Genomic DNA, 12,625 nt, shown 5'->3' with positions numbered 1-12,625 from the left:
AATCATTCATATTTTTTTAATAACCAGTAGGTATGAATTCTTTATTTTATTTTATTTTTTAATTAAAATTTAAATAAAGTTTATATTATGGTATATGATAATATAATGTAATACAATATAATACAACATAATATAATATTTATATATTTTTCAAATACACAGTAGGTATGAATTGTTCATTTTATTTTTTGTAAGAATTTAAATAAAGTTTATAATATGGTATAATATGTCATATAATATAATATAATATAATATAATATAATCATTCATATTTTAAATAACCAGTAGGTATGAAGTTTTTGTTTTAATTTTAATTTTTTAATTAGAATTAAAATAAAGTTTATAATATGGTATAATATGATAATATGTCAAAATATAATATAATATAATCATTCATATATTTTTTAATAACCAGCAGGTAGTAAAGTTAATAATATAATATAATATAATATAATATAATATAATATAATATAATAAATAACGTCATCATTCAGATGTTTTAAATAACCAGTATGTTTGAATTGTATTATTTTTTATTTTAATTTCAATTTTATTTAATTTTTTTAATACGGTATGATATAATAATGTCATTATTTAATTCATTAATTACCAACAGGCTAGAATTCTTTATTTTAATTTCATAAATTTTTTGAAAATTAAGTAACATTTTAATAATATAATATAATAAATATAATATAATATAATATAATCATTTTTTAATAACCAATACATTTTAATTCTATCTTTTATTAGAGTTTATATTTTTATTAAAATAATATAATATCAAATATAACACTTTCATAACACAGAGCTTTGATTTTTGGAGTACTTTAACTCCTGTTGTTTATCTATAGTTTTAAAGTCCCAGTAAATTGCTCTAGCATGAACTAACCCTCCGCCCCTCCTTCTTACTGTCCCTCTCTTTTTCCCAGGCAATCATTCAGACTTTACATGTTCCATAATCCTCCTCACGGTCCTTCTACACGGCCCCTTCTTTTGGCCATTTTCTATCTGCAGGAGCATGTCTGTCCGCGGTCCCAACAGGCCTCATCAGAAACAGTTGTGTAATGTTATTTACATTTCTGCAGCGTAATTACACTTGATAAGAATATGGCTGCGATCCCAAAGCTGATTAAAACCAGAGGCAGCAGTTCAAAAAGAGTACACAAGTCCTCTCTTCCCTCAAATCACGTCTGCCCCTTTCCCGCACTACTACTGCCTCCAACCCCCCTCTTGTATTGTTGCCCTCCGTCAGTGTGCGTCCAGTGTTCTCACATGTGGCGAACGAGAATGAGAGGGGAGATAGAGAGGGGGTGGCAGTCGAAGAGTGAAAAAGAGAAATGAGGACACTAGATATCACTGTGAGTGTAACTGGGGCATGGGAGGGGAAGCTCAACAAGAGACGGAAAGAAGTGAAAGTGCAAAATAGAGAAGGACGGGGAAAAGAGACAGAAGATGAGAGTGATAAAAGCGTGGGTGAAAAGGATGTCAGAGTCTTTAATGAGCACAATTCATTGACGGAACCAGTACCACTTCATCTCGCCTTCCCTATCTGTAAATACAGTAGTGTGCAGAAGTTTGGGAACCCCTGGTGATTGAACGAAGTTAACTTACAGGACATCATTTAGCTTTTTTAATTCACACGCTGCTGTCAATGAAAACAGCCATTTTTAGTGTTCTAAACCACTTTAAACTGCTAAAGGTTTCATAACCTCATCTGACCCATCTCTCTCTATTTATACAGTTTCAAACAACTCAACAGACTATCACCTAAAACCACATTGTGATACATGATATAAACACATATCAGCCATCGGAAAGAGGCCACACTGCCACCTCCTGGACAACGAATTTTATTAGCAGTGAAATCCTGATAAAGTCATTATGTGTGGCTCTGCCATCTGCTGGATTGCAAGAAGACCGAGATTTAGACTTTAACTAATTTGATTTTACTACAAATCAAACCTTAGTGTAATGCATTAGGTGCCATGGACATCAAATGTGAAAACTTCATTAGCATACACTACTGTTCAAAAGGTTTTTTGTCATTTCTGGTGATTATAATAGACTTCTTTCAAAAACATCTAAAAAATATAGTTTTTGTTGTACTTTTGGTCAAATATATGTAGCCTTGGTGAGTATTAAAGATTTATTTCAAAAACATTGAAAAGTTGTATTGTTTTTATTGTATTTTTGGTCAAACAAAAGCAGCCTTGGTGTGTATAAGAGATTTTTTTTTTCAAAAACATTTAAAAATAATTTCGTTTTTATTGCATTTTTGGTCAAATAAATGCAGCCTTGGTGAGTATAAAAGATTTCTTTCAAAAACATCACAAAATATTATTGTTTTTATTGCATTTTTGGTCAAATAAATGCAGCCTTGGTGAGGATAAAAGATTTATTTCAAAAACATTGAAAAGTTTTATTGTTTTTATTGTATTTTTGGTCAAACAAATGCAGACTTGGTGCGTATACAAATTTTTTTTTTTCAAAAACTTTTAAAAATAATTTCGTTTTTATTGTATTTTTGGTCAAATAAATACAGCATTGGTGAGAATAAAAGATTTCGTTCAAAAACATCACAAAATACTATTGTTTTTATTGCATTTTTGGTCAAATAAATGCAGCCTTGGTGAGGATAAAAGATTTATTTCAAAAACATTGAAAAGTTTTATTGTTTTTATTGTATTTTTGGTCAAACAAATGCAGACTTGGTGCGTATACAAATTTTTTTTTTTCAAAAACTTTTAAAAATAATTTCGTTTTTATTGTATTTTTGGTCAAATAAATACAGCATTGGTGAGAATAAAAGATTTCGTTCAAAAACATCACAAAATACTATTGTTTTTATTGCATTTTTGGTCAAATAAATGCAGCCTTGGTGAGGATAAGACATTTCTTTCAATTTTTTTTTTTTTTTTAATTTTCTTGTTCTCATTGTATTTTTGTTCATTTCTTTCAAAAACATTTAAAAATATTATTGTTTTTATTGTATTTCTGGTCAAGTAAATGCATCCTTGATGAGTATAAGAGATTTCTTTCAAAAACATTTAAAAATAATTTCGTTTTTATTGTATTTTTGGTCAAATAAAATAATACAGCCTTGGTGAGTATAAAATATTTCTTTCAAAAACATCACAAAATACTATTGTTTTTATTGCATTTTTGGTCAAATAAATGCAGCCTTGGTGAGGATAAGACATTTCTTTCAATTTTTTTTTTTTTAATTTTCGTGTTCTCATTGTATTTTTGTTCATTTCTTTCAAAAACATTTACAAATATTATTGTTTTTATTGTATTTCTGGTAAAGTAAATGCATCCTTGATGAGCATAAGAGATTTTTTTTCAAAAATATTTCAAAATATTATTGTTTTTATTGTATTTTTGGTCAAATAAATGCAAAATAAGGTTCAAAAACATTTACAAATATTATACATCCCAAACTTTTTAATGGTAGTGTATGTAGAAAGTTTAACTCTATTTTATTAGACAGTAACCTTGTCTAATAAATGTGTTTATTGTCAGTCCATGATACCCAATACATTAAATAACTTTTATTCTAGACTTACTGATATTTTGAAAGCAATAGTTTACCCAAAATGTACATTTTGGCCTAGTTTACTCAGTCTGTTCCTCACATACAGCTATTTTACAGCTTCAGAAGACTTGGAATGAGGTATACAAGTCGTATAAACTATGAATCATTGCATAGAGCTGCAGTGAATCACTGCATGACGTTCTATTTTGAAGCAGTCATCCACTTTTAAGGTATGGACAACAGAAGTGTGGACAATCTGTCGAAATACTTGAATCCTATCACATGGTTAAAAGAAAGTAATAGTGGGTTTGAAAGGACATGAAGGTGATATGAAAAAAGTGACAGATCTTAAGTGTTTCATCTTAATTAGAAGAAAGAAAAGACTGTTTTACCTTTGTCTGGAAGCAGCAGAATAGCTGGGTTAGATAGGGATGTTTTCTAGCCAGGGCTAGAATGCGTTTCTCTGTCAAAGTGCAGTCCACATCATCATCTTGAAGAATGACGTCTTTCTTCAAAACCTTCACAGCGTAAACTTCATCTGAGCCTTTCAGCTCCGCCAGCATCACCTACAGGATGAAAAAAGGGCATGGTGAAGATACTGATTCTTTTGTTTTCTTATACTAAAACTGAAAAGTACTGATTTGTGAAAAACACTCACCTTCCCAAAGCTGCCTTTACCCAGTACTTTGATGAACAAGAAGTCTGACAGACTCATCCTCTTTGTCTGGACAGTCTTCACATCTCCGTTCTCTCGGCCCTCAGTCACTGTGCTCTGAACGCCGCTGCTTGTGGAAGAGGAGGAAGACTTGTGCTCCTGACCGAATGAAAGGGCCTTGCGGATACTCTCCAGCTCTGCTAACTCCGCTACAAATGGACAAACAGAAACATTAGACTTAAATAAACAACTCTTTCAAAAATGATAGTTACTCTAAACCTGTATCCTTTTATAAAACACAAAAAGATCCAGGATAAAATGATAAACATGCGGTTTCTCACACAGAATGAAGCACTTTTAAGACTTTCATTCTGCTTTTAAATCATTTTGGAGCTTGGAAGCTCTAGTCTTAAAGGGATAGTTCACTCAAAAATGAAAATTCTGTCATTAATTACTCATTCTTATATCGTTTCAAATCCATAATCCATATATTTTTGATGAAATCAGAGAGCTTTCTAACCCCTGCATAGACAGCAACGCAACTACTATGTTCAAGGCTCAGAAAAGTAGTAAAGACATTAAAAAAATAGTCATTGTGACATCAGTGGTTCAACCGTAGTTTTATGAAGCTACAAGAATACTTTTTGTGTGCAAAGGAAACAAAAAAAATGACTTTATGTAACAATTTCTTTGTTTCTCTTGTCAGTTGAAGACTGACACGGAAGAGAAGAAATCATTGAATAAAGTTGTTATTTTGTTGTTATTTGTTATTCTTGTAGCTTCATAAAATTAAGGTTGAACCACTGATGTCACATGGATGATTTTAACAATGTCCTTACTGCCTTTCTGGGCCTTGAACATGTCAGTTGTGCGATGTCGATCAGAAATATCTTAATTTGTGTTCTGAACATGAACAAAGGTCTACGGGTTTGGAACAACATGAGTAATTTATGACAGAATTAAAATTTTTGGATGAACTATCCCTTTAATTCAAGTGTGTTCCATGTAAAAGTGCAAATTAGTTATGAAAATGCAGAAGTGAAAGACTAAGACTGCAGAGTGTAATTCTGTACCCTGGTCGCAAGGTGAAGTTGGAGCTGATTTGCATCGGTCAGATTCCTCTGATGAGGGGGCTTCTGTTGTGGGCTGCTGAGGGTCCTGCCCTGGAGTCAGCTGAAGAGAGAACATTTTTAATATCAACACTAATGTTTTTAATATTTTAATGTCTTTCTCACCTAATCCTTTTTATCATCATCACTGGCCTCATTTTACTGCATCATTATTTAAAGTGATCATACTTGAATTTTTTGCCAGTGTATAATGTGCCCCCAAACCAGTCTCTTTTCAGGCCTTCCCACATTCCTTGGATATTTAGACCACTCACCTTTTTCCTTCGTTGGGTGCTGTTGGAGATCTTATCTGGCGTCACTCCAAGATCAGAGAGCACTTTAGCAATTTTTCTGGCGTCGACACCACAGCTAGGAGCTACATTACTTTCACAGCGCCGATGGACATTCATTTTACAGGCTGAAAACAGGTGGGAAGACAGAAATGAATACACTGCAATAATAACAGGTTCTTGACCAAAATTATTCATCTTAATGCTCACCTTTGCACTGCAGGCCTTGCCGCATCAGTCCCCAAAGTAAGGAGCCGCAGTGGTCGCAGAAGGTGGGGACTTTGTAATTATGAATGCTGAACATGTGTGGAATGTTTACACTGAAGCGCTGGGAGCCAACCTGGAAACACAAAACATCATTCAGCTACAGTACTCACAATTCCACTGATCACTCTGAAGAGGAAACTCTGCGGGGGTGTTGTTGTAAAACTACTGCAACTATTAAAAATCATGAATTATTAGTAGTTAATTGAATAATTGGTTTATTAGTTCACTTAAAATTGTTAGATGGGAAAAGCTAATTAAAGGAAATGCAAATGTTGCCTTGGCAAATAAAATAAAATAAGAACTGCAATAAAATAAGTTTAAGCTAAAGTATTATAATTACTAAAACTAAAACTGGAATTTAAAAAAGCTGAATAGAAATACAACAAATTAATAAAAATGACAGAACATAAAATAATTAAAACTTTAGTTAATATTAAAATGAGAAGGTTTTGGTATGTAACGATACACTCAACTGACACTGTGATTCACAATACTGTTTACACGATAGAATTTTCTCACTTTTTTTTGAACAAAAATACTTTATCTCAGACAAAATACTGTTCTGAGAACATTACAGTCTTTTTTCTCCTCAGAACTGGACTTTATAACTTGCAGATGCAAATTTATATCTCAGAATTCTCAAAAAAGTTAGAATTGCAAGAAAAAATCTGAATTGTGAGATACAAACTTGCATTTGTGAGAAAAAAAGTCAGAATTGCAAGATTAAAACTCACATTTGCAAAAAAAAAAAAAAGTCAGAATTGCGGGTTTATATCACAATTCTCAGAAAAAAAGTCAGAATTGTAAGAAAAAAGTCATAATTGCAAGATACAAACTTGCATTTGCGAGAAAAAAGTCAGAATTGTGAGTTTATATCTGACTTATCAAGTCTGACTTTATAACTTGCAACTGTGAGTTTATATCACGCAATTCTGGGAAAAAAGTCAGAATTGACAGAAAAAAAGTCAGAATTGTGAGAAAAAAGTCAGAATTGCAAGATACAAACTCACATTTGTGAGAAAAATGTCAGAATTGCAAGTTTATATCACAATTCTCAGAAAAAAAGTCAGAATTGCAAGAAAGAAGTCAGAATTGTGAGAGAAAAAAAAATTGCAAGATCTAAATTTGTATTTGCGAGAAAAATGTCAGAATTGCAAGTTTATATAACAATTCTCCAAAAAAAAAATTGTAAAAAAAAGAAAAATTGTAAAAAAAAAAAAAAAAAAAAAAAAAGAATCGCGAGATACAAACTTGCATTTGATGAATAAAAGTCAGAATTGCGAGTTTATATCAGACGTATCAATTCTTACTTTATAACTTGCAACTACGAGTTTATATCACGCAATTCTGGGAAAAAATATGTCAGAATTGCAAGATACAAACTCGCATTTGCAAAAAAGAGTCAGAATTGCGGGTTTATATCACAATTGTCAGAAAAAAAGTCAGAATTGTAAGAAAAAAGTCAGAATTGCAAGATACAAACTTGCATTTGCGAGAAAAAAAGTCAGAATTGTGAGTTTATATCTGACTTATCAAGTCTGACTTTATAACTTGCAACTGTGAGTTTATATCACGCAATTCTGGGAAAAAAAGTCAGAATTGACAGAAAAAAAGTCAGAATTGCAAGAAAGAAGTCAGAATTGTGAGAAAAAAAAGAATTGCAAGATCTAAATTTGTATTTGCGAGAAAAAGTCAGAATTGCAAGTTTATATCACAATTCTCAGAAAAAAAAATTGTAAAAAAAAAGAATCGCGAGATACAAACTTGCATTTGAAGAATAAAAGTCAGAATTGCGAGTTTATATCAGACGTATCAATTCTTACTTTATAACTTGCAACTGCGAGTTTATATCACGCAATTCTGGGAAAAAATAAGTCAGAATTGCAAGATACAAACTCGCATTTGCAAGAAAAAAAAAGTCTGAATTATCCCACAATTCTGAGAAAAAAGTCAGAACTGAGAGAAAAAAAAGTCAGAACTGAAAGAAAAAAGTCAGAATTGTGAGAAAAAAAGAATTGCAAGATACAAACTTGCCTTTGTAAGACAATAAGTCAGAATGGCAAGTTTATATCTGACTTATCAAGTCTGACTTTATAACTTGCAATTGTGAGTTTATATCATCCAATTCTGAGGAAAAAAGTGAGAAATGTGAGATAAAAAGTCACAATAACCCTTTTTTAATGGAAACGGGATTCTTTGAATGCTGCCTGCTTTTTTTATGTTATGTGTATCATTACTACGGTGGCCGAGAGAGGCCAACGCGCTGCAAACAAGAAAACACATGCAAACAGAAAAAACGACAACAAATTAAAAAAACATCTTCATCAGTTTGACAACACAGGCGCTGCAAATCCTCGCAACGCAAACACAAATACGGAAACGCGCTGCAAATTCTCACAACACAACCAAACTCAGAAACGCGCTGCGAACACACGGAGGCGCTGCGAACACACGAACGCGCTGCATATAGAACGGTCCACAACGGAAATTTTTCAGGGGGACCTCAAAAAGTGACGAACCCATCTGGGACCTGATTATTTTTTCAGTGGCTGTTGGTCAGAGCAGAGGTGTTATCGGTGAACTATCGCCTTTTAGTGATAGTATAGTATCACTTAAAGGTGATAGTGATATAAATAATCAGGTAATATAGTGATATAAATAATCAGGTCCCAGATGAGTTCGTCACTTTTTGAGGTCCCCCTGAAACATTTCCGTTGTGGACCGTGCTATATGCAGCGCGTTTGTTAGTTTGCAGCGCCCTCGTGTGTTCGCAGCGCGTTTCTGAGTTTGGTTGTGTTGTGAGAATTTGCAGCGCGTTTCCGTATTTGTGTTTGCGTTGCGAGGATTTGCAGCGCCTGTGTTGTCAAACTGTTGAAGATGTTTTCTTAATTTGTTGTCGTTTTTTTGTGTTTGCATGTGTTTTCTTGTTTGCAGCGCGTTGGCCTCTCTCGGCCACCGTACATTACACATTATGCATGCATCAACATTTTAAACAGCCCACATAACCTTGCTACAACACATTTATCAAATGTTGTCACATTATCTCATTATGTTACATTATGTGGGGTGTTCCCGCTACTATCTCAGAAATAAAACAACTGCATTTAACAAAATGGCAAGAAAGAGAGAAGAATGTGGCTGCTTATGTTATTTGTCACACTGTAAAAAGAAGGTCATAATTAGTGCATCGTATTCTGGGAAACAGTATTCCTCGCATTGTTTTCTGTTGTGATAATTGTAAACATTCTGGCAAATCTAGTAGGTCATAATGTGCAGTTTACATACTGTCTGCAAACTCAAACATAGCTTGTCTCTGCTATAGAGAGAGCAAGGATGTAGAACTGACCTCTTCAGGAGTGTCTTCCTGTTTCTTCAAGCCAGCACATTTTGTTATAATGAGCTCATGGCATCTCTTATGGACCACACAGGTACACACTGAGGTTTGGGGAATAGGCAAAAAGTTGCATGGTAAATACAGATTTACTGTATAAAGATAAAGATGAGATAATCAAACCAGGGAATATAATTGACACTATTATCATTGTACATAAGAAAAGAGCGTCTTACTTACCTTGACACTGATACCCCTGTTTCCCCAACACACCCCTGCAGAACCACAGTGAAATAATCGTGTTAGACAACTCTAGCATGTACAGCAAAATTGTGCAGTTCTGTTTCTGACCAGCAGAGGGGGCACTGTGTTATAACACAGATACTGTATCTATAGCTGATTGTGTCACCAGCAACAAGCAGCATTGTGTGGAGCCACACAGATGAACTATTCACCAGGTATGCAAATACTTAGACCTAACAGTTATTACTCTACAGGGAGGAACTGTTTGCAAAGATAAAAATAAACATCTGTCTGATCTATGAATGCATCCCTTTAGGCACTCGACACTAGCACACAGAACAGTGGCTCTAATTTGCTTTCAATATTAATATTCATTACAAAAACTCTTTTGTTGGAATCAAAAGAAGGAGTGCCTGTGATTAGCATCAGGTGTCATTGTGCATCGTCTTGGAAAATTACCTAAACAAAACCTGTCTGAAAGGGATCTTATAATAAAGGTAGTCCTGTATAGATGAAGCTGCTGTGAATGAGATAAAGGGCGACAGGTGAGAGTCGTACCAGATGAAATCTCTGCAGTGGGAGCAGTAGGTGGGCTGTCTCAGGTAGGTGGCCATGAACTTGTGACCGTTGACCTGATGGACGCGTCTCCGGACCGCTCCCTGCCTTTTCCGTGGACGCATCCGCTCACGAAACACTCTTTCCTCATTTTCATTGGATGATGCAGCTGCAGAATGAAATGACATGGAAAAATAAGTATAAATATAGCTGCAAGCAGCGATTACCAGGGTTCAAGTACTTCAAGGCATTTAAGCACAAATGACATTATGAAGACATTATGTAGCAAGCCTTTTTTGCAAATACAGGTAATTTACCATAGAGATATTATGTTTTGTAATGTTTATGACTGTTACAGCGCCAGCTGTGGTCTGATCCCCTTAAAACTTTGCATGCTTGTTTAGAATCACCTGTCGCATGTGCTCAGCAGGTTTTGTGAAGTTTTGAGTTTTCTTTTAGGTTTTATATGATTTTGGGTAAATTTGGATAGGCCCCTTTTCTAAATGATCCTGTTATAGATTCCCAAAGGGTCAATTTTTTAACAATTTTTTAAAATAAATATTGGCCTCTAGAGTCCAGAGGATTTTTTTTTTTGTTTCCAAATTGAGCGAAAACCTAGGACTAGTTTGCAAAAGTTTTTTTCTTAAACCTTTAACAAACGATTTGATTGACAGCAGTGGTTCTAGAAGCAAAGTTGTCCAGAATGAGGAGTTCTATTGTATGATACGATTATCGTGCGTATGTACGAAAAAGCGTGCAACGTACAATTGTTTACGCTCCTGCGATATCGCCTATCAGTAGCCGATTTCTTTCAAATTTCTCTCAGACCTTTGGGGCCATGAGTTGAACAGGTCCACCGAGTTTCATTTCTCGCCTCAAGAAGGCGCTTAAACTTCGACGGCCAGTGGCGGCCATGTTTTTTGAGATATGCAAATGTCCTTGTAGACACTTTTGGCACTTTGGACCAAGACGTACACCGATTTCATGATTTCATGTTGACAGGACAAATGGTTGTGCAGTTATAGCCATTTTTATGTTTTTTTTCCCTTTTATAGCACCACCAAGTGGCCAAGCTCCACGATTTTTTTCCTATGGCCTCAGATTGAGCTCTTACATAAGAGTGTTGTGAGTTTAGCAAAGATGTCACATTCCGTTCTGGTTTGGTTCTAATCAGGCAAAAAAACTTAGGACTAGTTCGCAAAAGTATTTATTTATTTTTTTTTCCAAAAAAGCGAAATACGATTCAATCTGAGGCATGCATTTTGTCCAGCGTGAACCTGTTGCTTTTTACCGCAACACAACTCAGAATAAGCAACTCAAAATAAAATACTGATACGATGCCACATTGTGCAATTTTGGTTGTAATTTTCAGTCGAAGGGCAACAAAAGAAGTGGTGTAAGTCTTCACCGCTTTCCTAACGATAAGAAGAGGAGAAAAGAATGGGAAGTTCACCACAGTTACTGAAAGAGCTTACAAACAGCAGAAACAAGAAACGCGAGATGCCATCTTCGCAGACGCTTGTCATGACGCTGCAGCCAGAGTTTCTCAGCGCAGATTTCATTCGATACCTGGGGTGTTTAGACTCCTTGTGGGGAAAAATCGATGGCACGGCATTTGAATTAAGCCTACGCTTATATCCACTGCGACCTGTAAGCTCTTTCAGTAGCTGTGGTCACTGTATTTTAGTATTTTATTTTCACAGTTGTGTTACAGTAAAAATAGCAACAGGTAGCACCAGCAGCTCACAGAATGCAACCATTTTACGTCATTGCAATAATGGCACCCCCCATAATCCAAAATATGTATACAACAAAGTAGATTTTATAAATATTGTAAATCTTTCATGGGTTTTCTGCTACATATTTCAGTAAGAGACATCATTAACATTATATTAAGCTATATAAATCGTAATACCCAGGGTTCGCTTTAAAATACATTTAAATAGAAAACTGGTATTTTAAACTTGAACAAACATTTCACAATACTGCCATTTTTCGTACATCACCAGCTTGATATAGTAACAATGACTCAACCAATGGTGTGAGTTTGGGACGTGGCTACCTGTTAATCCAACCAATAGCAGACAAAGTGGTGTGTTTGAGAAAACCTGTTTGAAAACAATCATTTTTTGCACTTCTCTTTTTGCAAACACTTTCTGAAGTGAACACACATCCACACACTCTGGTACAGTAAAGCGTTGGTCAATCACCAAACTCCCAACAACTGGTCGGTCCTCAAGAAGCCTCATGATCCAGCGTCAACTCAGCCAGCAAAGAAAGTGAACAAACACATCATTGATTCTCCAGCAACTGTTCCCCTCACTTTCCCCCTTTGAGGGCTGCAGTAATTGTGTATATGTGTGTTGATCATGAGAGAAACTGGCGGCCGAGGACCACCTGACCAACCATGTGACCCACCGCCACGGCTCCATGCATTCCAGCAGTCAGGTGATGCCTTTAGGGGGGACAGCGTTCCTTCATCACACAAACAACTGTGAAATTACATTCACATCACTATGTGTGTTGTGGCGGTACCCATAATGTACCCTGTGTCCGTCAATGGTAGAGAGTAGAAAGTAACAACTTTCTCCCTCTTGTTTTGTTCCAATAAACTTGCCATCCAACTCCTCCCACACT

The 12,625-nt window shown here is 34.9% G+C and overlaps 1 protein-coding gene across 1 annotated transcript; it reads right to left on the bottom strand.

Moving 5' to 3' along the window:
• Positions 1-3,930: 3,930 nt before the first annotated feature.
• Positions 3,931-10,157, bottom strand: LOC141317151 (protein kinase C epsilon type-like; the record flags this gene model as incomplete). Its single annotated transcript, XM_073832958.1, has 8 exons — positions 3,931-4,104; positions 4,197-4,402; positions 5,267-5,366; positions 5,578-5,720; positions 5,803-5,932; positions 9,206-9,294; positions 9,431-9,465; positions 9,992-10,157. Coding segments are annotated over 8 exons (1,043 nt in total), but the record flags the coding sequence as incomplete, so codon positions are not given.
• Between the last annotated feature and the right edge of the window lie 2,468 nt (positions 10,158-12,625).

This window comes from Garra rufa, unplaced genomic scaffold, assembly GCF_049309525.1.
Source record: "Garra rufa unplaced genomic scaffold, GarRuf1.0 hap1_unplaced_398, whole genome shotgun sequence".
Taxonomy (NCBI): Eukaryota; Metazoa; Chordata; class Actinopteri; order Cypriniformes; family Cyprinidae; genus Garra; species Garra rufa.
The sequence above is the reverse complement of the archived record's forward strand: the minus strand, read 5'-3'. Positions and strand labels throughout refer to the sequence as shown.